The 25,904-nt window shown below is 49.8% G+C and overlaps 10 protein-coding genes across 10 annotated transcripts; 5 read left to right on the top strand and 5 right to left on the bottom strand.

Moving 5' to 3' along the window:
- Positions 1 to 412: 412 nt before the first annotated feature.
- Positions 413 to 2,749, bottom strand: N7498_006445 (E3 ubiquitin-protein ligase; the record flags this gene model as incomplete). The annotated part of the gene is made up of 1 exon (XM_058453507.1): positions 413 to 2,749. The coding sequence occupies one exon, from the start codon at positions 2,747 to 2,749 to the stop codon at positions 413 to 415; it is 2,337 nt and encodes a 778-aa protein (XP_058307698.1).
- Positions 2,750 to 3,391: 642 nt separating this feature from the next.
- mfp (putative peroxisomal multifunctional beta-oxidation protein (MFP)) lies at positions 3,392 to 6,203 on the bottom strand (the record flags this gene model as incomplete). The annotated part of the gene is made up of 3 exons (XM_058453508.1): positions 3,392 to 5,713; positions 5,771 to 5,998; positions 6,048 to 6,203. The coding sequence occupies 3 exons, from the start codon at positions 6,201 to 6,203 to the stop codon at positions 3,392 to 3,394; spliced, it is 2,706 nt and encodes a 901-aa protein (XP_058307699.1).
- Positions 6,204 to 6,810: 607 nt separating this feature from the next.
- Positions 6,811 to 8,033, top strand: N7498_006447 (TDA10 family protein; the record flags this gene model as incomplete). Its single annotated transcript, XM_058453509.1, has 5 exons — positions 6,811 to 6,972; positions 7,060 to 7,562; positions 7,622 to 7,645; positions 7,700 to 7,815; positions 7,879 to 8,033. 5 exons carry the CDS (start codon positions 6,811 to 6,813, stop codon positions 8,031 to 8,033), a joined length of 960 nt encoding a protein of 319 aa, XP_058307700.1.
- Positions 8,034 to 8,546: 513 nt separating this feature from the next.
- On the bottom strand, positions 8,547 to 9,403 carry N7498_006448 (ESCRT-II subunit protein SNF8; the record flags this gene model as incomplete). The annotated part of the gene is made up of 2 exons (XM_058453510.1): positions 8,547 to 8,859; positions 8,931 to 9,403. 2 exons carry the CDS (start codon positions 9,401 to 9,403, stop codon positions 8,547 to 8,549), a joined length of 786 nt encoding a protein of 261 aa, XP_058307701.1.
- Positions 9,404 to 9,682: 279 nt separating this feature from the next.
- Positions 9,683 to 11,319, top strand: N7498_006449 (60S ribosomal protein uL30; the record flags this gene model as incomplete). The annotated part of the gene is made up of 4 exons (XM_058453511.1): positions 9,683 to 9,696; positions 10,331 to 10,442; positions 10,637 to 10,803; positions 10,860 to 11,319. The coding sequence occupies 4 exons, from the start codon at positions 9,683 to 9,685 to the stop codon at positions 11,317 to 11,319; spliced, it is 753 nt and encodes a 250-aa protein (XP_058307702.1).
- Positions 11,320 to 14,723: 3,404 nt separating this feature from the next.
- On the top strand, positions 14,724 to 15,900 carry N7498_006450 (chitinase; the record flags this gene model as incomplete). The annotated part of the gene is made up of 3 exons (XM_058453512.1): positions 14,724 to 14,777; positions 14,905 to 15,032; positions 15,105 to 15,900. 3 exons carry the CDS (start codon positions 14,724 to 14,726, stop codon positions 15,898 to 15,900), a joined length of 978 nt encoding a protein of 325 aa, XP_058307703.1.
- Positions 15,901 to 17,633: 1,733 nt separating this feature from the next.
- Positions 17,634 to 18,041, bottom strand: N7498_006451 (VOC family protein; the record flags this gene model as incomplete). Its single annotated transcript, XM_058453513.1, has 1 exon — positions 17,634 to 18,041. The coding sequence occupies one exon, from the start codon at positions 18,039 to 18,041 to the stop codon at positions 17,634 to 17,636; it is 408 nt and encodes a 135-aa protein (XP_058307704.1).
- Positions 18,042 to 18,837: 796 nt separating this feature from the next.
- N7498_006452 (fungal specific transcription factor domain-containing protein) lies at positions 18,838 to 20,933 on the top strand (the record flags this gene model as incomplete). Its single annotated transcript, XM_058453514.1, has 5 exons — positions 18,838 to 19,246; positions 19,307 to 19,605; positions 19,661 to 20,089; positions 20,147 to 20,388; positions 20,444 to 20,933. The coding sequence occupies 5 exons, from the start codon at positions 18,838 to 18,840 to the stop codon at positions 20,931 to 20,933; spliced, it is 1,869 nt and encodes a 622-aa protein (XP_058307705.1).
- Positions 20,934 to 21,356: 423 nt separating this feature from the next.
- On the top strand, positions 21,357 to 22,823 carry N7498_006453 (kinase-like domain-containing protein; the record flags this gene model as incomplete). Its single annotated transcript, XM_058453515.1, has 5 exons — positions 21,357 to 21,610; positions 21,667 to 21,992; positions 22,046 to 22,347; positions 22,431 to 22,593; positions 22,645 to 22,823. 5 exons carry the CDS (start codon positions 21,357 to 21,359, stop codon positions 22,821 to 22,823), a joined length of 1,224 nt encoding a protein of 407 aa, XP_058307706.1.
- A 717-nt stretch (positions 22,824 to 23,540) lies between these two features.
- Positions 23,541 to 25,124, bottom strand: N7498_006454 (FAD-binding oxidoreductase; the record flags this gene model as incomplete). The annotated part of the gene is made up of 1 exon (XM_058453516.1): positions 23,541 to 25,124. The coding sequence occupies one exon, from the start codon at positions 25,122 to 25,124 to the stop codon at positions 23,541 to 23,543; it is 1,584 nt and encodes a 527-aa protein (XP_058307707.1).
- Positions 25,125 to 25,904: the final 780 nt, after the last annotated feature.

Here is a 25,904-nt window from a genome sequence, read left to right on the forward strand (position 1 = left end):
GCTTCCCTCCAAGGCGTTGTACATTATTTCAGCGATTCATGATCTGCATCTCTCCGTTGCAGTGCCAGCATATACATATCTAATTCGCACGTCTCGGAAAAGGCGTCATCGTTTATTAATTTAATGGTTCAGTAAGAAGGCACAGAATGCAACTGAGACGTGTATTGTGGAGAGATCAAGGAATTAAGAAAGGCCTAGCACCGAAAATCGTGCAAAAACAAAACAAGTGTCGTGAGGTCATGAAGTCGTGTCTGAAGCAAAGAAAATTAAAAGCCTGTAAGGAAACCCTCGAGACGCCAACGTCTCCAATTTTGAGCCCGTGATGGAAACCAAAGCGCCGACACCCGAGATCCCACCAAGCCCCAGAGAGGCAAACCCAGAACTCGTATGTGAAAAAGATGACGAGCAAGGCCTAGACGTCTTCAATCACGACAACCTGCTCAACAATCCAATTGACTAAAACCTGGCCCTCCATTTTCCACCGGCCATTCAACCACACGTCGCCCAACCAGTAAGCCCACGGTTTACCCGGGGTTGGGAAGTTGAGGTCCCACAATGCAGTGGAGACGCGGCGGGAAATAGGGCCCTCGGCGCCGGCAGAAAGGTCTTGATTGACATTGCGGAGTCCGATTGCCGAGGCCTCACTACCGGAAGTAGCATCGCCGTGCCGAAGGTGCCATTCGCGCTCGGCTTTTTCACCTGCGCGCCGAGCAACGGCTTCTTCGTCTTCAGCTTGGTAGAGGTCGCATTTGCTGCATTCGGTGCAGCGGGAGCCGGGGTTTATGCGGAAGTGTTCGCAGAAGTGCTTGTAGCCTTGTTGTTCTTCAAATTCGTCGTCGGAAATGTCGTTCATTACCTCGCCGTCTAGGTCGTCGGCTGGGCCGTCGTAGATGTCTAGGTTCCGGGGGCGATGGCGATCGCGGCGGGTGGGCTGGAGGGGTGGGCCGAGTGCTTTGCGGCAGAGGTAGCACATGGAGTAACCGCAGACACAAGTGAGTTTGTTACAGCCGGAGGATTTGACGAAGGAGAGGCTGCAGCGTGGGCAAGTTCGTTTCACGGCTGCTGTGCGTGCGGCCTCGACGGTGGCGCGTAGGTCGGTCAATAGTGGTTCGTGACAGACGTGAGGGTCGCGCCAGGACTTTTGGCAGGCGATGCAGCTGATGCGTTGGCAAGATGGATTGGCGCATGTAAACCGTTTAGCCCGGACCTTGAGGCAGAGGTGTCGGATGGCGGTGTCAAAGATGGCTGTCAGAGAGGATGGGTCTAGGATGAGGAGGACAAAAAATGATATGACGAGGATCGGGACGAGGTCGAGGATGAAAAGTATCATCAGTATAGTTTGAAGGGTTCCTCCATCGCGACGGATGCGCCAGCCAATGTCGCGAACCGAAGAATGATAGACCGGGTCGGCTTCGGCGTAGGAACAGAAGGGGCATCGGACCAGCTTGAGCTGGGACTTGAGAAGAGCTTCGAATGCCAAACGGTCTTCAAACTTTCGTAACGTCTCATTGCCAGCTGTATCCTGCAAAATGGCCTGCCGGGTAACCTGTGGATGAAGGCAGCCATCGCAAGAGCCGATGGATAAAGGAGCTAGACATTTTAATGTGGAATGTTCCAAATCCACAGATTTACCCCAGCCCTGACCAAACAATGCTTCGTGAGTAGTCCGCTGGATGCAGTTATGACAAATAATATGAGCATCGGCCGAGCAAGTCGCGATTTCCTCGAAAGTCACATCACCAAAGCAGCACTCGCATTCATAGAGGGCATCGGCAGCTCGGGCCTCCTTCTCGTTGAGAGAGGCAGCAATGCGAAAGTCTCCGAGTTCTTGCTCCTCGCGTCGTTGCTGTAAAAAAGGTGCCACGAGTGCGGCATGTAGCTCAGCATCCAGCTCAGCACATCCTGTTTCTTTCAAGCGGGGCAAGATCTCGCCGTCAGTACTGCGCTGCCACACCACAAGCGGATGCTCTTCTCTATCTTTTTTCTTCCGAAACGAGGGAAGAATGCTGTTGAACGTAGCTCGCCAGGTGCGGCGTGATAGATCTCGTAATGTTGGTCTGGCCCGCGCATAGCTGAAATTCACCTCGGCTAGCACAGCCTCAACGACACTCTTGCTCAAGCTGCTGTATTCCTTGCTCAAAGCGACCCGGACAGTCGCCTTGTATTCGTCCGATCGAAATCGTTCCTCGGGAGGGACCAGACAGTCCTCGCCAGCCGAACCATCCCCGGTCCGTCGACGGGCATCACGGTCATTTGCATCCCCCTCCTCGTTTTGGCTTTGCCCAGCAGAGACATTCCATCTACCCGAAACCCACTTATCCTTATGTCGAAGGAGCTGGTCAACACAGACATGCAGCCTGCTCGAACCATCAAACCGAACCAGCAGCTCGCGAAAGACCTCGATCCTCACATCCGGAAAAACTCGAGCAAGTGTCTCAAGCGCAGCATTAAGCTCATCCTGCTCTCTCCTCTGCTCCTCTACTTCCTGGACAGAGACCGGAGCCGAGCGGGACCGCGACGTGCTACCGAAAGGGTTATTGCGTAGAGCCTCACTCAAAGTGACGGACGATGGGGCTCCCCCTCCGAGGCCGGACGGTTTCCAGGCATTTCGACTGGACGAGGAACTGCTAGAGGAAGTGGAAGCTGAGCCGCGATGTCGGCGGGATGGTGCAGGCGCGTTGCCGTCGGCGGGGAGTGGCGGAGGTGCGGAGGATCTGGAGAAGCTGGGGACCGGCAGCGAGAGCACCATTTTATCGGTGAGACTCTGCTACATCCTCGAAATCGGCAGTAGATATTTTTTTAACCTGCTAGGACCGGTTGTTTGTTGAGGAGATGACCAGGGAAGAATGAAGGATTGCGGTATCGCGATTACATAAGACGGCACTGTTGCCTGCTCCTAGAGCCTGGCTCTGATGGGTTTTGTAGACTCGCTCCAGGTCCGCTAATTATAGGGATAACTTGTAACTTGGAAGTGATGCTTCCGTTGTTTCTCTTACTTAAAACCAGTCTGTTCAGATTCTATCGCTGCCTTCGGAGGTATTTCTAGCTCTGTGAAATCCAGGCATGAGCCTAGAACGTCTGAGATCTAGAGGTTTACGTGCCTCCCTTGCGTGCTGCACCACCTGGGCGCCCGAGACCGGGAGCACGTCCTGCACGGGCGGGCGCAGGACGCGAGGGCGATGGGGCCATCTGCCATACGAAAAAGTCTCCTAAAAGACGCACGGAAAACACACAAAATTCTCCAAAAAATGGCATTGAGGTGATCAGAGTCACATAAGAAAAGTGGAAACCGAATAAAGAACCTATGTATATACAAACAAGAAGCCACAATCTGACCGGAGAATCCCAGCTCGCGCGCCAGGAATCGCTTCAATCGGAGTATCCCATAATTTTACAGCTTGGCCTTAGCGCCCTCGAGGAGCTCGGCACCGGCGCCAGTGATGGCGGGCTTGCCGGTCTCGACAACAGTAGCCTGGAAGAGGACGGTGTTGCCCTCCTTCCACATCTCGGTCTTGAGGGTCTGGCCAGGGAGCACGACACCGGCAAAGCGGACCTTGAGGTTCTTGTAGGCACCGTACTTGGCGAAGACGGCCTTGGCGGCAACACCAAGGGAGCAAAGACCGTGCAGAATGGGGGTCTTGAAGCCGCCGACCTTGCTGAACTCGGGATCGATGTGCAGCGGGTTGCGGTCGCCGTTCAGGCGGTACAGGGCAGCCTGGTCCTCTGAGGTCTTCTCCTCGACCACGGCATCGGGCTGGCGCTGCGGGGGCTTGTATGAAGCGGTGGCAGCCTTGGGGCGCTGGGCAGTGGGCTTGGGAGAGCCGCCGAAGCCACCGCTGCCACGGATGAAGACGGTGGACTCGTTGTAGAACAGGTCCTCGCCGGTCTTGGCATCCTTGGTGGTGTAGCCGGCCACGACGAGGGCGGCGTTGCCCTTGTCGACGACGTCGATGAGCTTGGGGTAGGTCAAGGTCTTGGCGGCAGTGGGGATGGGGTACTTGCGGACCTCCATGTACTGCTCACCGTGCAGCAGCATCATAGGCGAGAAGTTCTTGACAATCTCGTCCATGTTCCAGGGGGTCTGGGTGTTGAACCAGGGGATCACACCGTAAGAAGGCAGAGCCTGGAAGTGGTCGTTGTTCTCGTAGACCAGGGGCAGGTCGGTGCGCTTGGCGCCCAAGCTGAGGTTGTAAAGGATGATATCACGGTCCTCATAGTCGAAGGCAGAACCCTCGGTCGACATACCCTTGGCCTTCTCAATGGCCTGGAGGTACTCGTTCTTACCACTGGACTCACTGCCGGCACGGTTGGCCATGTTGGCCATGATGCGTTCGGTACCAGCCTGGCCATCCTCGGGGTGGTCGGCGCGGCCGTCCTCGAAGTTGACGATCTGCTTCCACTTGGCAACGACCTCCTCGGGGGTCAGCTTGACGTCCACGGGGAAGCCGTGGCCGCCAGAGCGCTGCCAGCGGGTGCGACCGAACCAGCCACTGCCGCACTCGAAGAGACCCTTGGTGGAGGGCTCGGGGGCGGCGTCGGAACAAAGCAGAACAACCAGGGGCGCGACATAGTCGGGCTTGAAAGCCTGAACCATCTCCTCGGGCATGATGGTACGGGTCATGTTGGTACCAGCGTTAGGAGCAATGGTGTTGACCTTGATGTTGTACTTGGCACCCTCCATGGCGAGAGTGCGAGAGAGACCCAGGATACCCAGCTTGGCGGCAGCGTAGTTGGCCTGGCCGAAGTTACCGTAGATACCGCTGGTGCTGGTGGTGTTGACCACACGACCGTACTTCTGCTTGAGGAAGTAGGGCCAAGCAGCCTTGGTCACCTTGTAGGTACCACGCAGGTGGACGTTGACAACCGAGTTCCACAGGTTGTCGTCCATGTTGTTGAAGGCTTTGTCACGGAGAATACCGGCGTTGTTAACCACAATATCAATACGGCCAAAGGCATCAATGGCAGACTTGACAACGGCGTCACCATCCTCGCAAGAGGCCTTGTTACCAACGGCCTTACCGCCCATCTTCTTGATCTCGTTGACCACGTCATCAGGGTTCACAAGATCGTTAACAACAACGGATGCACCAAGCTTGGCGAACAGCAAGCAGTAAGCGCGGCCCAGACCAGCACCACCACCAGTGACAAGGGCGACACGGTCCTTGAAATCGGGCTCCTCACCCTTAGGAGCACTGGGCATCTTCAGGCCATCCTCAAGGAAGCCCATGAAGTCAGCAGGGCCCGTGGGGTATTCGGGTTTAGAGAAGTCGTTGACATCATTCCACTTGCGCGCGAGAGCACCAGGGGTCAGAGAATCATCGGTCTTGAGGAGAGCACCCTTGGCGCGCTCCCAACGAAGCTTGGCAACGTGGCCACCGCCGACCTCGTAGATACCACCGCTCTCGGTGGTGTTGGAGGAGTGAACGAGAGCTGCAACCAGGGGAACGACCCAGTCGGGCTTCAGGTTCTCCAGGACGTCAGGGGGCATGACGGTGGCCGTCATACGGGAAGCAGCGATGGGAGCAATAACGTTGGCAATGATGTTGTACTTGGCACCCTCCTTGGCCAAGGTCTCAGTGAAACCGACCTGACCGAGCTTGGCAGCCGAGTAGTTGGCCTGGCCGAAGCTACCAAACAGACCGGCTGCGGAAGCGGTGTTGATAACGCGACCGTACTTTTGTTTCCGGAAGTGAGGCCATGCGGCTCTGGCACACTAAAGACAAGCCGAGTCAGTATTGCGCGCATCCTTTACTCATGTGGGATATCATACCTTGTAGGCGCCGTATGTGTGAACACGGTTGATCAGGTCCCAGTCCTCATCCTTCATGTTCTTGAAGCTAACATCCCGCAGGATACCGGCGTTGTTGAGGAGTACATCGACGCGGCCAAAGTTCTTAATGGCAGTGTCGATGATACCCTCGCCGTTCTCGACGCTGTCGTAGTTGGCGACCGCCTTACCGCCGGCGGCGCGGATCTCGTCCACGACCACATCAGCGGCCTTGGAAAGGTTAGCTGATGTGCCAGACACTTTGCAGAAGGGAACATACCTTTGATGACTGGCCCTCACCCTTGTGAGAACCGCCGAGGTCGTTGACGACGACACTAGCACCCCTCGAGGCGAAGAAGAGGGCATATGCCTTTCCCAGACCACCGCCGGCGCCGGTGACGACGACGACTTGATTATCAAAACGTAGTTCGGACATGGTGTTTGTGTAGAGCCCGATCAGTTCAGAGTTGGAGAAAAGAACTAGAAGAGGGAGAAATGACGGAGGGAGCGTCGTTTAAAGACGGAGAGCTCGGCAGAGCTGGGGGGACCTCGGCACGTTCTGTCGCTACGTAAGAAAGCGGGCGTATTGTTACACTGGCACTTCACCCGCTTCACATGCCGACGACCGACCGTATCGTGCTTGTACTTTGCACACAGTTTCCATGGGATCTATGCACTACTGTTGATCCATTTTATTTATGATTATCTTATGTCCCGGTACTTTCGTGCCTACTGCTTCCCTCATACAATCGCATGTACCGAGTATCGTGCTGACTCAGACATGTGACAACAACGTCATAGCCATGTGCCAGTCTACTTCGATTTAATGCGAATATTTTGATCTTGTTCATATTATGTGCAGCATGATCTGCTTCACGGAAAATTTTGTAAGCTTTTTACTCTTCTCGCCCGAAAAGGGGACAAATGTGTAGGCTGAAGGATCCCCCGCGGGGGGTAACAAAACCCCAGATTCCGCCGGCAGCTTACCGGCCATCGTAACCGATAGAGTCCCTTCGCTGTAAAACCATACACCTGAACCAAAAATGCCGGAAATAGTCGACGACAAGTCCCAGCACTGTATCCCGTTTCTTCTGGAGCGCCTGCACGCTCACACGGAGCGGCATCGCAAACCGGACGGCTCGGCCGATACCCCGCCGTTCTTCCTGGGTCTCAATGGCGTACAGGGGGCCGGCAAGACGGTTCTGGTAAGTCAGTACTCGGGCATGATTGCTCATCCAACCTCGGGACGGCAGGTCGGCCTCCTCGGGAAGTAAACTAAGCATATTGTGCAGGTGTCAACATTGCAGAACACCCTCCGCTCCGCGCCGTACTCGCTCTCCGTCGTGACCCTCTCGCTCGACGATATCTATCTCACCCACGCCGACCAGGTTGCCCTTGCTCAGGCAAATCCGACAAATCTTCTTCTCCAGCACCGCGGGCAGCCTTCGACTCACGACCTCTTGCTGGGCGAGCAAGTCTTTGCTTCTCTTGCGGCGGAACAACCCACTGCGATCCCGCAGTATGACAAGTCTGCTTTTGCGGGGCAGGGTGATCGCGTGCCCAAGTCACAATGGCAAGTCGTGAATGCCGAGGGGCAGGAGAAAGTGAAAGTGGTCATTTTGGAGGGCTGGTGTGTCGGCTTTCGAGCCTTGGATGAGAAGACCCTGCGCGAGAAGTGGGAGGCTGCTGTGCGGCAAAAGGAGAGCGGTGACTACCAAGGCAGACTGGGTCACGTCGAGTTCGAAGATGTAAAGACTGTAAACGATGCATTGAAGCGATATGACGCGCTGACTGAGTAGGTGGCCCCTTCAATTGGAGATTGTGCAACGCGACGTAGCTAACGGAACCCTACAGCAAGCTTGACGCCTTGATCCATATGTGAGTATTATACCGTCCTTGATTCGACAATTTGATGGCTTACATTTGTTTCAGCGACGCGCAAAACCTCCGCTTTGTTTATGAATGGCGTCAGGAGCAAGAGCGCGGCCTGCGTGCCACCAAGGGCACTGGAATGACCGAGGAGCAGGTTAATCACTTTGTGGACGGCTGTGAGTGCCCATTTTCTGAATCACTTTACCTGTTCTAGGACGCCGGCTGATTTTTTGTTCCAGATTATCCCTCCTATGAGCTTTTTACCGAAACGCTCCGCAAAGGAGTCTTCAAGCCTGCTGCACATCATCCGTCCCCGACATCCGACTGGCAAGGCAGACAGCTTCGCCTTATCGTGGATCGTAATAGGAGGGTCCAAGAGGTAGTTCAGATCTAACCTTGAAATAGACTCTATTACTTACTGGTGAAGTGGTGGACCTGTATATAGTTGATAGATTTGGGAGGAACTCTAAAATATATATCGGCAGAATCAAAGTTGAAATTGTAACTGTGGGGTATATATGAAGATTAAAAAAGAACAGAAAACAAGCGATCAACAAGTGCAAATACACAACAACGCCGCGTTCTAATAAGCCTACTAAGCCGATCGGTGGGAGACATGGTATGATGTATGAAATCCCAGATTAGGTCTCCCATCATGAACCTCGGCACAACCTGGCTGGCTCACCGCCTGAGGAGCCAACGGTGACACCCGGGCGCGTAATCGGCCTTTTGGGAATGTCCTAATGGACGCACAGCTTTTGAAGAGGCTCCGGCTCTAGTTCCCATGGTGGACTTTTGTTTCGTGCAGTGCATTCCTTGAGACACGCAGAACGGGCGTGGTTTGTGACAGTACCCTAGGGTACTCCGATGATTTCCAATGGTTACCTTGTAGATGCTCCTACATCTATCACCCACTATCATCAAGGAGATTTTGAGGTGACCAGTATTCTTTCTCTGGTCCCTGAGCATCCAACCAAACTAGACCGTCGGCCAGCAAGTCGTCGATCACTGTTTGCGCTCGGGCCTTTTCCCAGTTGAGATTGAGCCGCAACATCGAAACGCTCACGAACCCTAACACTTGTATCGCTTCAAGAACCGTAGCTTGGTCGGTATTAAGCTCCTTGGGAATTGAGCGGATGTATTGCTTGGTGCCAACGCGGACGATGGAGAACCCGGAGGCGAGAGGTTCAAGGGAGCGAACAGCGCGCAGGATGTCATCCCTAACCGAGCAAAGAGCCGCGTTAGCCAAATCAGAATCACATACAGACCGGATAAGGGATGCACGCCATACTCAGAAACCTCCAGGCCACTCCCAATCGCCTTCCCTTTGCCCACTCGCGTTCGGCATTCTTCAACACCAAGTAAGCCTCCATTTTCACTCCTTGTTTCCCGACACAGTTCCACCACTCGGACAGCAACTTCGAAGTAGAAGTCGTTCATATCGCCGCCCAGAATTTGTGTCCAGAAACTGCCCCCCTCACCGAGTCCGCGGCGGCCATTCTTACCTTTGATGTTACTGGCGGCAAGGGGATCCACGCCGATCGTGTTGCACATCCGCGCGAACTCTGCTCGGAAGGTGGGATTGGACTTGATGGTGGAACTGTGTTCGAGAGCGAAGGTATGTAGCAACGATTGGAAGACGGAGAGCTGGGTTTGGAGGGAGGCGAGATGCGTAGACCGTAAATTAGCACCGTGGGTAGCATATGACTGAGTTGTCTGGTTGCGATTGACGAAGGCCCCGAGGCCAACGCCGCGACGAGACATAACTGCAGGTCTAGTGAGGAGTCGATGGGGAGTCGCGGGGCTGCTTGGGGGGTTCCAGGAATGAAGTCATCTGACTCATCTGATAAGCACCTAGCCCTAGTCACGGGTGATAAGGGCAATAATTTCCGAATAAGGATTAGTGCACTAGCTGGATCCACTAATACATATTAGGTTAGGTTGTACCCGCACCCACACAAGCGAATTCCTTTTCTTCGTCCTTTCGCTCGAACTTTTTCCACGATCATCCCTCGCCGACCATCCCGCGACAACTCCAGCACAATGGCCGCCACTACGTATGCTTACCCCTTTCCCTTCTGACTGATTCAATCTCTATGAGATTGTGAGGTTCCAGGTATAGTCGTCCTTCTCGCTGGAGATGCCACGGCCGTCGTCGCCGATGGCCGCTGTGCACCAGCTCGATCTTTCCCACGCCCTCTGCCTGCTCGAATGACCTTCACATATGCACATGCGTGTCCATGAGGATTGCCGAAAAAGCAAGGGCTACGGGAGTTTTGAGGTTGAAAGCCGTTGTGGCCTTCTCCTCCAAATTCATTGTTGTCAGCCATCGCCATCCAGTGCTTTCGATGCGGTAAAAGCAGTCACTGTACTTGGAGCGAAGAGCGTCAACAGATACTTCCTGAGCATCTGTTCGGGGTGTTGTCGGATGAGGGCAGAAATGGCAGAAATTTTCAGAAATTTTCGGGTGGTCAGATTTTTGTGAACCTTGTGCTGGAACATGCACAAGCAGTACCGAGATCAATTCGACCATGAAGCCCCTGTCGTAGCCCTCACTGATTAAAGACATTTCGTCGAGTTTCTTTTCTTTTGCCTTCCAGTTGAGAATGTGGCGCTATGCTGCAGTTCTTACACTCGGCGGATTGTTTCATGTCTTGGTACTTCCGGACGGACTATACTAACCTCCCACAGCTCCGTCCCCACCCAGAACCAGGTCATGGTCCCTGAGACCCTCCTGAAGAAGCGCAAGTCCCAGGAGGCTGCTCGCGCTGAGCGCCGCGCTGAGGCCGAGGAGAAGAAGAAGGTCAGTTTCTTTGTCATCCCGCATATCCACACCCTTCCCAACTATCTGATGATAACTACCAACCACACGACTAGACCTTCGGGTCGATGCTGTCGGATTGTTAACCATCTTTCGGGTCTGACACCGTTGGATGCCACCTGAATTTATTTCACACCAACATGTTTTGGAATCTCCGCTGACTCGAGATTCAACAGGCCAACAAGGAGAAGCGTGGTGTTATCTTCAAGCGCGCTGAGTCCTACGTCAAGGAGTACCGCGATGCTGAGCGTGAGAAGATCCGCCTGGCCCGCGCTGCCCGCCAGGAGGGTAACTTCTACGTTGATGACGAGCCCAAGCTGGTCTTCGTCGTCCGTATCAAGGGGTATGTCATCACCGTACACAAATTTGCCTTGAATTGAAGACTGACTTTCCTCTCAGTATCAACAAGATCGCCCCCAAGCCCCGCAAGATCCTCCAGCTGCTCCGTCTGCTCCAGATCAACAGCGGTTGCTTCATCCGCCTGACCAAGGCCACCCAGGAGATGTTGACCATCGTCAACCCCTACATTGCCTACGGTTACCCCAACCTGAAGTCCGTCCGTGAGCTTATGTACAAGCGCGGTTACGGAAAGGTCAACAAGCAGCGCACTCCCCTGACCGACAACCAGCTTATCGAGGAGCACCTCGGCAAGTACGGCATTGTCTGCATGGAGGATTTGATCCACGAGATCTACACCGTTGGCCCCAACTTCAAGCAGGCCAACAACTTCCTGTGGCCCTTCAAGCTGTCCAACCCCAACGGCGGTTTCCACCAGCGCAAGTTCAAGCACTTCATCGAGGGTGGTGACACCGGTAACCGTGAGGACAACATCAACGCTCTAATCCGCCAGATGAACTAGATTAGCTTCTAGTGTAGTCTGCACGGGGGTAGCCATCAAAATGGAGTTTCTTCCAAAAATCATCACGACGTTCCGTCACGGGTTGTTTGTTTAGCACACGGGCTGTGTATTTGGAGTCAATTAGCGATACTATGGTCTAGGATTTCCGGAATTTAATGCTTCAGACAACCCGCAATCGCATGTTCCCGCACTGTAGACATCCTGTAATTCCAAAGTAACTATGTCCATCTTGCGTGCCAAGCTTTTCGCGTCATCTTTGTGTTCTGGTAGACCTGTTGGTCCTGGAGTTATCGTATCCCAATTTTCCTTGCCCAGGTGTGCGAAGGAAATATGGTCCACGGTGTCGATCGTTCGGCCACAACTTCTATAGATAGATGTTCACAATTCGTCATCGACAGCCCTTGCTGTGTGGGTTTACGAGGCTTCTCGAGGTATTTTGAGGAGGCGGTGTTCTAAGGGGGTTATTGACAACGTAAAACACCGCTTCTCCCATGCCACTCTTTCTGCTGTAGTGAGAGGAAAGAAAGAGCCTCTTTGTACACCTAATTGTGTATATCTCAAAGGTAGCCTTTCTTGCAAATTGCGCTGACAGATCGACTTACAGAAACTGGCTCTCACCGTTACCGTCTTCATTGCGTCAAGTCCGAGCAAAAAAATCACGAAGACAGGTTCAACTCCCTCAAGGAGTTGGAATCAGTTATGAAGCAATCCCACGCTTATACGATCGGCACCCTCGAGCGGTTTGGCGCTCTTATAATGAATATCCTATGAGTTGTCGCCCTCTACAAGGTCGTTCGTCGGGAGACGGCCTTGGAGAATAGATTCGACCGGCCTGGAAAGTAAGTAACAAAATCGATATGATTTTCTTGGGAATTTTTTCTTCTCAATTCTTCCACCATTTCCCAATCAAGCTACGGTTTTCGTGGGACGGCACGGAGATGTCGCGGTCTCCGGTCCTGCAAGGAGCAGAGAGCATCCATGAAGTTCCATCTATGAGGTTGGGGCATACGTATACACATTTCGTCATGGAACGTGGACTGTTGCATCAATGAGTGTGTGATAGAGAAATGCATAGAACATAGTGTGGCGGCCCAAGTAGTGGTAAGGTCTTATCGATTCAAGGCCTCGAGACGGAGATGTCACCCTGGCCTTCCCCTCTTCATTAAACTCCTTGTAGGGAGACGGGGCAGAACGTCGAGTAATCACAAGGGTGTGATGTGAAGAAGTGATGAACTTGCAGGAAGTATTCTCGAAATTCTAGAAACTCTTGAACTGTAAATGTCCGAAGAGCATGCTTGCTGGGCATCGATGAAGAGGGGTAATGAGGCAACTATTGCACGATAGCACGAGGATCCCTTATTGCATCCACTGTGGGAAACCCCACGATAACGCTTTTTTACTCTTTCTCCCTCCAACTGGTATGGCCGTGGTTGGGGCTGTGCCCAGTGACCGCTACTGAACTCATATTTATTTCAAATAGCAGGCCATGACAGCCTCGCCGGTAGAACACTAGACATATATTGTGCCAGTTTCAAGTGGATGCGCTAGTCTTGAGTGGACGGAAATTAAGGGATGATGTGACCAGCAGCCGTATCTAGTCCGATCGCTAGGGCCCAGGGCCTAAGCCACATCGAGCTACACAAGCTGCAGAACGCGGGATCAATCTGCGGAGAAGTGAATTCTCAGATCAAAACCCTGTGTGGAACTATGACAGATTTACTTGAACTGACTTTCGGGGGCAAAAGTAACTACGGCGGTTGTTGAAGAAGGTAAACGAATGGTACCGGCTCTAGAGGCGAAAAGAGCCGATGCTTACGTTGTGGCGCACCAGGGGTAGATGATACAGAGCACATGATGCCCAACTAGTGATGGCTGTGATCTACATGATGAATTCCTATTCTGGAGAATTCGACCCTGCATTATGCATATCCACGAGGGCAGTGAGAATTGGTAAACCCACCTGGATTTCTTTAGCGATTTGCCAGGACTAGCTGCGGGGGTGTCTATTCACAATAGCGATGCACAATGAACATCCGTATTGAATCCAAACTAAAAAATCCCTAGAAAATATCGTTGGTTCAAGGAGGACGTAATCTGGCTAGCTAGTAGATCACCAGGTCTGGGCGATTCTGGAGATTAGGGGGGTAGAGATGGTGGTAGTAGGATGTAGCGAGTTACTATCCATGGTTACATTGCTAGATGACATGCTAGCTAAGTGCCTGAACCGACCAATTGGAGACGGCAAATACACAACACGCTAAACTCAACGGGGTTAACATCAGGTTAGTGACTACTTGGATGCCCATACTCCAGCTTTAATAATCTATACTACCCAGGTTGCTCAGGCCCCCAGGTGCGTAAACATGTTTATTCGCGAGGGGTGGAGCAGGATGTTGGGCTGTGGGGCATTCCATAATGCATTTCCGGCACAGTCCGTACGGAGTAAATGAATAAAGTATGAACGGACGAAAGGAACATACATATACGTCTACTGATGTATGTGGATACTATGTTGTTCTGTCTTCGGCTGGAGAAAACTTTTATTCAAACCGCCACTCGTATTGGCTAGATATGGAGTATTTGTCATGTAACAGACCGAAAATCTTTGAGGCTACATTTGTAGACATATATTCATTTGGCATTTATCGTGATAGAGATCACGAAATGCACATCATAACTGGATATGAAAGATTTTGGGCGGAGTGGATGGAGCTTCTGTTGCTGTTATCATTCGCTACAAATCTCCACTAAATCGTGTGGTCATCCACTAAAGCCACACGATCATGTCGAAACCCCATACTATGAGATAGTCGTTGAGTATTTCCCGATAAGCACATGTCACTCTACTTAATACCACATGGCTGATGATTACGACGCCCTAAGTTTCTCGAGTGGCCACGTTGTGGTAGAGAAAGAAGGCCACCAACTATCCAAAACGAACCGAATTCCTAGTGACTTTGTGTCTATATGCGAAGAGTGGGATGTGAAGTATGTGTGGGTTACACTCTCTGTATTCAATGTGTAAGATACTCTCTGAAGGCACGCGGGCGTTTTTGCAACGGTGACATTGCTGTTGAGAACAGTAGCTGTCTCTTGCCGAAGACCTGGTCACTTGTTCTCTACATAAACCTATGCCTACGATATTGCTATAAATCCATCTGATCCAGCTCCCGTTCACTCCATTTTTCACACAAGACTTGACAGTACTTATTTGATCAGCTCAAAATGGGTTTCACGAAGATGCTGTTGCTCCTTATCTCTGCCACTTTGAGTATCCTGGGTGAGACTCAAGCAGGAGGTATAACTTCGTCCACTAGGAAGAGCATTTCTGTCTATTGGGGTAAGTCCTCTGATATTTGAAGTTTTACTCTATCTGTACTGATATAAATTCTCTCAAGGCCAAAATGACTTTAGCTCTGGACCCTATGTTCAGGAGCGCCTATCGTATTATTGTCAAAGTTAGTGAAGCTGTTTTCGCTGTCACTTTAAAATCAAGAACTGACTGTGTTATGTACAGATACAAATATCGATGTATAGCCCCCCGGGATACATTTTATCTTCCCAAGGATGCTGATAGTACACTAGGTGTTCCCTCTCGCTTTTTTAATTGAGGTTGACAGCACTGGTGGTGTTCCAGTGATCAACTTCGCAAATGCGGGCAATAACTGCACAACATTCAACGGCACTGAACTTCTTGATTGCCCTCAGATACAGTATGTACCAGAATTGAAGCACATTCAATAGTTTAGATCAATCTGTCATAGTAGCTAACCGAATTTCTACAGGGAGGATATCAAGACCTGTCAAAGCCTGGGGAAGACAATACTTCTCTCATTCGGTGGTGCTACCTATACTGGGGGCGGATTTAGCAGTGAAGCCGCAGCCGAGGCTGGTGCAGAGCTTTTATGGAATACCTTTGGACCTGTGCCAACAACAAACACCTCGGAGGTGCTTCGCCCGTTCGGTGATGCCGTTATCGACGGCTTTGATCTCGATTTTGAATCGACTGTGAGCAACACGCCTGCATTCGCTAACAAGCTTCGTGAATACTATGCGGAAGACACCTCAAAGCAGTATTACCTGACTGCTGCCCCACAATGCGTCTATCCAGATGCTGCAGACAATTCTATGCTTGACGGGACCGTCTACTTTGATGCTGTCTGGGTGCAATTCTACAATAACTATTGTGGATTGCAAAGCTTTACTCCCAATACGTCTATGCAGGACAACTTTAACTTTGACAGATGGGATGCGTGGGCACATCAAACTTCCAAGAATCCCAACGTGAGGATCTATCTCGGCGTACCTGCTAGTGCAAACGCAGCAGGAAGTGGATATGAACCAGTATCTGATCTGACACCTATAATCGACTATTGCGCAACATTTACCAGCTTTGGTGGCGTCATGATGTGGGATGCCAGCGAGGCATATTCCAATCCTGGCTTTATCTCCGGCGTTGCCTCCGCCCTGGCGGGCGAGCCATCAGCCACGCGTGTGTTCCCTACCATCCCACCCACGGTGACACCAGTTCCCTCAGGGGGCCAAGTGAGTCTTCCAAGGTTCGACTGCTCCATGTTCTGAATGCTTGTCTAACAAAATAACAATAGTGTGGCGGCGAAGGTTACACAGGATCAACGGTCTGCGAGCCTTGGCTGACATGTGTTCAAGATGGTGCATGGTGGTCTTCTTGTCAGTAAGCGGCGTCTGTCCGCTTTTAGGCAAGGACCGAGAACGATACTGGAATGCAGGGATTTTTTGACTAAGTGGCCCAACGAGGCTTCTTTATATTTTGATTTTTGCATTTTTCAATGACGACCACCGGTGGAAAGACAATGAGTGTATCCATGGCATTGCAACTTATTCCTATATGTTACTTGCTCATAGTGAAATTGCTCATAGTGAAATTGCTCATAGTGAAATTGCTCAAAGTGAAATTGCTCATTGGACCCAAAGCCCAAAGAAATAGAAGCAAAGTAAGTCGATCTCTGAACTAGGCCCTATCAAAATCCATCCTTCCTTACGAAAAATGGCGCGTCAAGACTTCTGTGGAATTTGACATGATTCATTCGATGCCCACTCCTGGAACCAGCCGTGAAAGAAAGAACTTATTGTATTCTCAGGTTACAGAAAAACACATTATTCCATCTTTTGGACCGAGTTAAGCAGGCTTTTTTTCTGATGCGGGATTCAAATTACTCGAGTTGCCGCCTCTCTCTCCGGATTTCAATCCCATAGAAAAGCTTCCTTAAAGCGACGCATAAATAGCCACTATCACCATAGTAAGAGTAAGTTGCGTTTGATCAGATTGTGGGTACCCTTGAATATCCAACTGATAAATTATAGACTATAACACTGGATACAAAATTTCGAATAGTATGTAAGCAATTATCAACATCAACAATCGCAAACCACCACTGAACAAAGGACCAGAATAATAAGGTTAAAAGACTTTCTCAGGCCAAAGTTTTAGAAAACAATGAATGACTTGAGGGAGAAAGCTCATGATAACGCCAGTCCCTTAGATATGTCCCGAAGAAGCTTCAATGATGGAGAAAACAAGTAGTCACCCGCATTGGAACTGGATAAATGGTTGAAAGCTGATCTGAGTATTTTGCTTCTTCCCGTCGACGAGGATAAATACTTTATCATCTTCTTCTATGGCGCCCTTGACCGCCTGGCCGACAATGAGATCTTGTCCCGGATTTCGCCTTCCAGTAATAAGGACCTTGTTACGCGGGAACGTATCCAGATTGATCCAGCCTTGTAAATTGGCGAGTCAATACATCGATTTAAATCGTTCAGTTGAGACATGGCTTACGGTTTTTAATAATCTGGAAGCCATTGGAAAGGCTGGTTTGATAGCACGTGAACAGGAGGCCGTGATCTTGTTGGGTTGTGAGCTAGGTATTGCCCAGCCAGGATACTATATGCTCTTTGTCTGGAAGTACGGGGTCCCCAGTCATTGGTGAATGCTCAAATGACTGTTTGAATTTAGCTTGGTGGATGTTGAGTCTGTTGAGACTAGGCATGATAATCTCAAGCGAACTTCGAGTTTGTTCGGATTTGGACTGGAAGGAGGATCGAGTGTCTAATTTTTGGTACATGTCCAGTACAGTGACACTGTTGGAAACAATAATATGGTTATTTTAATTTGCTTTATCCCATTCTAGCTTCCAGAAGACCTACTCACTCTTCCCTTCGCTCCACCCAGAAACTGCCACAAGATAGTCCCCAAATCGTCCAACATAGGAGGTCCATCACGCTCGCGAAATAAGAAAGATGAATGGACCCCCAATGTCGGGAGCAAGAAGGGCCTAGGTATATTTTCCAAGTTCACTGGATTTCAGAACAGATTTGTCGTTGAATCCGAGGACGTAACCGTCTGGATCCCGAATGTAGAACTCAACTTGACCGTTATTGTCAGAGGTGAGTGGTTTGATGACCTTGGCCTTCTGAGAGATTGTTTCATATGCTTCTTGAATGTTGTCGATGTTGAGATAGAACATGCCAGAGAACCCCACCGGCTGATCCTTCAGACAGGGAAGCCAGTCTTTGAGGTTCTCATTGCCGTAGATCATACAGCAGAGGTCTCCATCATAGAGTAGAAGATGAAGATCGTCACCAGCATGTGCGGTGCTTGAATCAGTGGTGAACCCAATTTCCTTGTAAAAATTCAAGCTAACCGTTGTATCGGCGACGCTCAAACACGGAACGAAAGGCATGGTGAGGGTGCAGACACGCAAGAAATATAGGACAGTGTGGGACAGACGAATTGGTTGATTGGGACAGAGGTGTGAATAGTTGGCTTTTCGATGTCGATGAGATACGCTCCCGATTAAAGTACCTTTACAAAAGACAGAGTGGGTAGAGAACACCTATATATAGAAATGTGATTTACTGCAGAAGGGGTCCGCGGCCTCCGCGGCCTCCGAGGGAACCCTTCTCTATTACGTCATACAATTTGGGCCTTCCGTAGATCATGTGACATTTTGATAAATCGTTTCCAATTGGTGTCGCCCTCCTGAAACTCGGCCCTAAATCCCGACCATTTTCAAACAGAAACCTATCCCATATGAGTGAACATATAAATCCGTCAGGCGTCGCTCGCCTTGCTGTAAGCAAGTCCTCTTCCACAATGTGAAAAATATGTGGCTTAGCGGAAACAGTGTGATCAATGCTACTCACGAAAGGTACTTACTCTGACTTTTGACACCTCATGGTGCCAATCTAAAACATCTTTTCCATATGGTAAGAGAAAAGCTGATTACACTGACGCAGATTCGATGTGACAGGCACTCTCCATGTTCGAACTGCCGTATTTCCAACATCGCCTGTATCTTCACACGCGCCGCAAGGAAAAGTGGTGAATCGCGACGGAGGGTCCTTAGTACAAACGAGAAGTACGTCTCCTTTGTAAAGTTTCTGTGCCTTCACTTTCAGCACTTAACCTACTGCAGTGATCAGAGAATTGGTCTCATTGAAGATCGCCTTGCGCGGATAGAGGGAGCTCTTCACAACATGAAGACATATCCACATCCACATCTCGGCCCTACAGAGTCCGTCGATGAGGAAACTCTCGCCTCCCCGGAGCACACAATTCCCTTTGATCTAAGGTGTTCCGCCAGCGAAGTGACGGACCACCCCGAATTCTCTTCCGACTTTGGGGGTAACTCATCCATTACAGCACAGTCGGCCTACGCAACCGAGTTCCTGGAAACGGCTGTCTCTAGAAGCGGGCTTCAGACTGTAGACCCGGAAATCAAATCGGCTCTCGCGACACTCAAGCAGATTGCTCACATCCATGAAATCCAACGACTCTCGACAGCAATGCGCTTCCCCAATGAAAGGCCTATCCCGAAAGCCGGTCTTCCTGGCCTACCGATGCCTCCTCACCAGGCAGTTCTATCAATTTTACGCAACATCAAAGGTAAGATCTTAATAAACCCTCACCTTCTTTAACTCGTCCATTCAGCTGATGCCCATAAAGTGAACACTCCTCTATGCTTCCAGCTCTCGTCCCCTTTTATAACCGTTGAATATTTTATTGAAAAATGCCGTGCGGTCTATTTTTCCACTGAGCCCTTCTCTGATGCGACTTTTATCATTGTCAATGGAAAACTTTCTCATATACTCTATGAATACACCCTCACGACTCAGAGCCCTGATGCCAAACGGGAGTTTACAGATTACTATAATATCTGCCGCTGTAATTTGGAGACTGCTTTGTCAAATATCAGGCTTTTAGTCCCGCCGAAAAAGGAATCTGTCGAAGCTCTTCTATTAGGGGTAACGTCAATCTCGTCCACCGTTTATCTCCTAGTCACACTGACATTTACTCTAGACGGTCCATTCCATTGATCTCTGCAAGCCGTCATTAGCCTGGTCTTTCATATCTGCTGCTGCTGCGGTATGTCAGACTCTGGGCTACCATCGTTCGTTATTGAAAGACGACATCAGCGCCAGTGACCAGGAGGCCAGCCGAAATCTTTTTTTGTCTGTGTACATCTTCGACAAGTCTTTGTCTCTGAGGCTTGGGCGAGCTTCGAGTATTCGAGATCACGACATTTCGTTACCGTTTAATCTCGACCTCAACTGCTCTGATCCAATCATGGGCATGTTCTCCCTCTGGGTGGATTTTGCCAAGGTTCAAGACAAAGTCTATACCGAGCTCTATAGCCCTGTCGCCTTGTCTCAACCCGAGAGAGATAGAATTTTACATGCTAGTCGACTGGCATCTGACATGCGTCGGATTATCGCGAAATCCTCAAAGGTATGGTCTAGTCTCTACAATCATGCTCCTTTCCTTATCTAAGTAATTAACATGTAGCCAATCAACCAGAACTCTGACGAAGAGTCAATATTTCAATTCATACTACGTCAATCTAATGAAATCAGCCATCTCTCCACATTGACGCTGATATACAGAGCCATTCCTGCACCAGATAACTCTGATAGCACATTTGTCGCCGATTGCGTCGAGACCGCTCGAGCGGCTTTGGAATCCCACGAAAGCTGCATCGCGCAATTAAAGAAGGCCGATGATAGAATTAAGGCTTCCTACACCCATTGGTAAGAATACTGATACTACCTGTTAACGGTCATCTGACACTTGCATATCTTACAGGTCCATCTTCTATGCGCCTTTTATCCCTTTCATGGTCATATTTTGTCATGTCATCGAATTATCCGACTCTTCTGACCTCCACAGACTGGAAGACTTCGTCCTCTCGCTACAGCATCTCGGTTCCTTGTCCGATCCCGCAAGGAGACTTCATCAACTCTGTCAGCTTCTTGCAAAAGTTGCCCGGTTATACATCGACGCAAAGGCCCAGAGCCATGAGGATCAATCTATAGCTTTGGCTGGCCAAGAATTCGATTTTTACCTATCCACCCTTGGATTGGCTCACTCCGCAGTACCTGACGGGGTCGACCCATCTTTGCGAACGGTGGCATCACAAAGCCTACCTCTAATCCCATCATCTGAAGATTCCTTGGGTGGATTATCTTCAACCTCCCGGAATTCATATCTGACTGATTGGTTTTCGGGAAACCAACATATGATGGGATTGTTGGAAGAAGACTTGTCGATATTAAGGCCATCAATGGAAGACTGACGAGGTTTAGCGTCCTCCGTAATACATAACACGGTTGAAATTTTCTCTATAGACTTGGCAAACGAAAGGAAAGGACTGAACCCCCGCCACTAGATACTTGAAGTCGATCCAGTCGACAAAATCGTAAATCATGATGTACTATGCCATACTCGTATAAAGAGGAAAAAGGCGGTGAACTTTGTCCTCACCGCCTGCGTTTCAGCGATGCGGACGTATGTATGTCCTCCTTGGGGCAAACCAAGCGTCGCAGAATCGGCACAAATATGCCTCAATTGGCTGCGGTCTGATTACACTGAGGCACCATGCGGCCCCCATGCCAGAAATGCTGAGTCATCGATCATGTGTTCTAGCTATGCGATATAAGGGTCGACACTTCCCCCTGGTTTTATCGGGTTCACTCAACTAGCTGTTGCTATGGCAAGGATGTCTCGCCTGATCTGTCGCTTGCGACAATGCTCCCTCTTCCCGCGTCCTGCTTCACCCGTACGTCAATTTGCACAATCAAATTTTCCTCTTCTGGATTCAAGCACATTGCTCGAGGAAGAAACGCTTCCGTGGTATGAACAGTGTCGCTTTTATCCTGTACAAATCGGCGAAGTTCTTCACTCCAGGTACCAAGTCATTGGAAAGTTGGGATTCGGGGGTTACTCGACGGTTTGGCTTGGCAGGGATCTCCAGTACGTTCGCTGGCCTTTCGCGCGGATTATTGTACCAAGATTTAATTATGGGATAGACAACATGTTTACGTCACATTGAAGGTGTTTGAGCGCCAGTCAACCGAAAGCAGAAGAGAAATCGAAGTCTATGATCGCCTCAGCAAAGCCAATTCGACCCATGCAGGCACCATGTTTGTTCGCACGGCCCTGGATAATTTCCAGATTGGCCCAGCAGATGCTTACTATCCATGCCTTGTCCACAAACCGCTAGGCATAAGTCTGCGTGACCTTCGAAATCAATTTGCAGCTAAAATACTCCCTGAAAAAATACTCAAATTGACTTTGCATCATATCCTACTTGCCCTGGATTTTCTACACACGGAAGCTGACATCGTTCACACTGGTATGATGACTCCAATATCTTCGCAACATCAGGCCTAATTCAATTTTGGTCAGATATACAAGAAAAGAATATCATGCTTGGGATTGACGACGTTTCCATATTGTCCGACTTTGAGGAGGAGGAGAAATCCAATCCCAGCCCTCGGAAGATCGCCGGGGATCGGGTGATCTATTCTTCTCGGAACCTTAGAAGAACGAAGCAACATGGCCGGCCTATCCTGTGTGATTTTGGTCAAGCTCGATTTGGATCCTCTCGATATTCTGGTGACATTCAACCTTATATTTATCGAGCTCCAGAGGTACTTCTCCAAACGTTTTGGGATCGAAAAGTCGACATTTGGAATGTGGGGGTCGTTGTAAGCAAGCATCTTTCTTCCCTGTGCTTGATTAGATTATGTTCACTGAAAGATTACTCCGAGTAATAATGAATACTTCACAGACCTGGGATCTTTTCCACAAAGGGCATCTATTCTACGCCAGAGACTCGACGAGGAAGAACTCAGATTCTCATCACATCGCTGAAATGATTGCACTTCTTGGTCCGCCACCGAAGGAGATGATACAGAGCAGTGAATATGCTGCAGAAGTTTTTGACGGTGAAGGTACGTCTTCAATCAATTAATATCGCCCGAGCTTGACTAGAAATAACAAAGGCAATTGGAAGGGAGTGGTTCCGATTCCTTCATTAACTTTGGAGCAGCTCGAAGGAAATTTGCATGGGACGCAGCAGAAGCCTTTTCTTGAATTCATGCGCAAGATGCTTCAATGGCGCCCAGAAGAGAGAGCCTCAGCAAAGGACTTATTGTCGGACCCCTGGTTAAGATCGCCGTAATGTCTTGCCTGTGAAAACTCCTTCAGTTGACGGCTTAGGCCACGTGTGCTGCCACGCATGAGGTGATTGTACGGGTACTAGCCAATACAATGTGTCGTAGTCAAGAGCAAAGTGGAAATATGTTGTACCATTCAACTAAGGAACCAAACCTGAGAGAAAAAGGAAGGAAAAGGGAGAGAGAAAAAAAGGGAAAACTAAATACATGTCCGCTCCTTTGTCAAGAATTCGCTAAGCTTCCCGGAGAATTCCTGAATGCCTCAGCTCGTCACACGATGTACCTGCGTGCAACGTATGTTGAATTGTAATTGTACTCTCGGATCATTCGGGTCCTATTGTATTTGTTAGACATGATCAAGATTCACTTCACGACTGGTCACTCACAGCATTTTCCTCTGCATCAAGGAACTCATAAACCTCCTGACGCGGTCGGAAGCTCGCACAATTGTGGCCGAATTCATGATCAAAACTGGTCTTCTGGGCCAGTTTCAGCGAACAAAAGTGCTCTAGGATCGGAACTTATTTCATTTCAGACTTCGCTTATGTTTATCCAATGAGTATGTTGTTTGCAAATTGTGTGGGTGTCATGCCTGATGTGTAGGTGATAACATTGTCCTATATGAGACCAAGGGTATAGATTATGGAGGATACTTCCGGACACCAATATTGCATTTACACATGCCCTGGTTGATGCCTACCCTCAACGTTATCAATGTCAGTTCAATCACTTTTCTTTTCGTGCTTTTCCTTTTGTAATAAATAATTGCCTCCTCTCCAGGCTTTGTAGACTCCGTATAATCCACAGAATGGCCAAACATCCCAAAGGCCACGTTTAACGAACCCTTTCCAACCACTGCCAAGTTCTCCTCGATGCACACCAGGCAGATCGGTAGGACGCACTCGCACCTTGTCATACAGAGTTGGGAGATGCTGTGCATGATATTTTTCTCGTAGTGCATCATACCTGGGCTTGTTATAGATGGCCCAGAATTCATCTTCTGTATAGTAGGCACGTGCATACAGCCATTTTTTCCCTCCTAGACTTTGAACCTTATGTTCAAGCTGTCGGTTCTGAGCCATGAATCCCGCCTGATCTGTGGTTGCGCCGGGCCCCCAAATTCCGAAATTAAGGAGAGTTGTCCTTTGTGTATCCACATCGGCTTCCTCATCATCGGCGGGCTGTCCTTCCAACCCACTAGCACTTCCTGGGGGTAATGGACAGAGCCAGAGCGGATAGTGACCAAAGTTTTTAGGGGAGTCCAGCCAGTCTAGGAACTCTGCGGCGGCGGATATCGGTACACCCACATCCTGGATGACGTACTGTCGTCCAAGTCCACTGGCATGTAGGGCGTGATACATCACCCGGGTGTGCATGAATCGGTTGAGAAGCCAGCGCATAACAAAAACGAAAGGAACACAAAAGTAGTGGAAGGCGTAACGGGCAACCCAAAAGCCACCCCGGTCAAAGCGGAAGAGGTAGTCTGTTAGAGGAATATAGTCCACTGCATGTGGCTCGTGAGAACCGTCTGGACTAGAGACCGCAGATGTAATACGTTCAACATGCAAATAAAACCAATCGTCTTCACGACGAGTAAAGCGCTGAACTTTGAGACTGGGACGGTGTTCAACCTGTCGTCCCGCACAAACAACAATCTTATTCCGAGAATAGACAATACCATCCAAGAACTCAGTCTGGGGATCAGCGCCTGCTTGTTCAAAGACACGTATTGCTTCGGTCATATCGGTGCGAACATAGTATCTCAGCTCCACCAATGGCTTAGACTTTTTCAGGCGAATTTCCAGCAGTGTGACCACACCAAGAGTACCGCAGGAGGATGCCGCGCCCCAGAACAAGTCCGCACGTTTCTCTTCGACCTCGACTCCCTCGACGCGATCATTGTATGCCTTCACCACCTGCCCATCGGCCAGTACCATTTCAACCCAGTTAACCGTATGGTCAAAAAAGCCCTCCCGAAAAGAGCTGCTCTCCCCCGAAGTCCCTGAGAAAGCACCACCGGCCGTTATTCCGGGGAACTCCGGAACTACCAAGGGGACCAGGCCGTGGGCCTTCGTGGCAGCCACAAGAGCGTCCATGGGAACGTTAGGCTCCACTATTGCTGTAAATCTGTTGGAATCGACCTGGAGGATGCGGGTGAGATTCTCTGTACAGACGGTTGTAGATTTCGAGTGGTTCGAAGAGCGTGTACTGTTGGTCGAGCCATGGTAGATGCGAAACGGTTGTTGGCGACGGTGAAAATCAGCGACCCGCGCCGAAATTGCCTGTACAGCTGTACAATGATCCATGAAAAGAAAGAAAAAATGCAAGTCGCAAATAGGGAGATGCGAGGTGTGCGAAGGAGATTACGGATCAGGCGCTGAGAATTTTAGCATCTTACAGCCTCCAAGATTTATGGGTCGGACTAATTGGAATTTAACACTCTGGGAGTAGTTAGTTAGCTACCCCGCGCTTACAAACCAAGTATTTATGCCATCCCCGCCTTCTGGAATGTGCAAGCCACCCATTGACTCTAGGAAGAGTCCCTTTGATGAAGAAAACTAGGATTCTTTGCTTGGACGAGAGATAGGTGACGGCTGAGCAGGATTTTGGATTTCTGGTTTAATCCACAGAAACTTAGTGGATGCCACCAAGCGATTGCTGTATGGAATGAAACAATAGCATAATTACCATCTAATTTTTATGAAGTTTGTAGGATACTAAAACTTTGGCAAAGCGAAACAAATTGCTCTAGGATCGGAACTTATCTTTTTCTGTGTCAAAAGAACCAGTGGGTACGTATCACCTTCGCGCACTCGCTCACCATACCTAGTTAGCAACGCTTAACACTAGATACACCGAGGTTACGATTATTATATTATGTTTGCAGAAAATGACGGCAATCTAGAAGCATCCCGTGTGCCCCAAGCCCGATTAGGCCAGAACAGAACCGTTGACACAACTGATGATATGTACTATTCTACTTCCTCGCTCTAATCCTTCTCTCTCTTTGATCAGGATTGCAAAGTGGCCAAGCTATCTGTAATGTCCCGTATATGCAGAGTATTTCCACGAAAAACCAGCCGTCG

Source organism: Penicillium cinerascens (assembly GCF_028974065.1).
Source record: "Penicillium cinerascens strain IBT 15544 chromosome Unknown contig_6_segment0_segment0, whole genome shotgun sequence".
NCBI classification, from domain to species: Eukaryota; Fungi; Ascomycota; class Eurotiomycetes; order Eurotiales; family Aspergillaceae; genus Penicillium; species Penicillium cinerascens.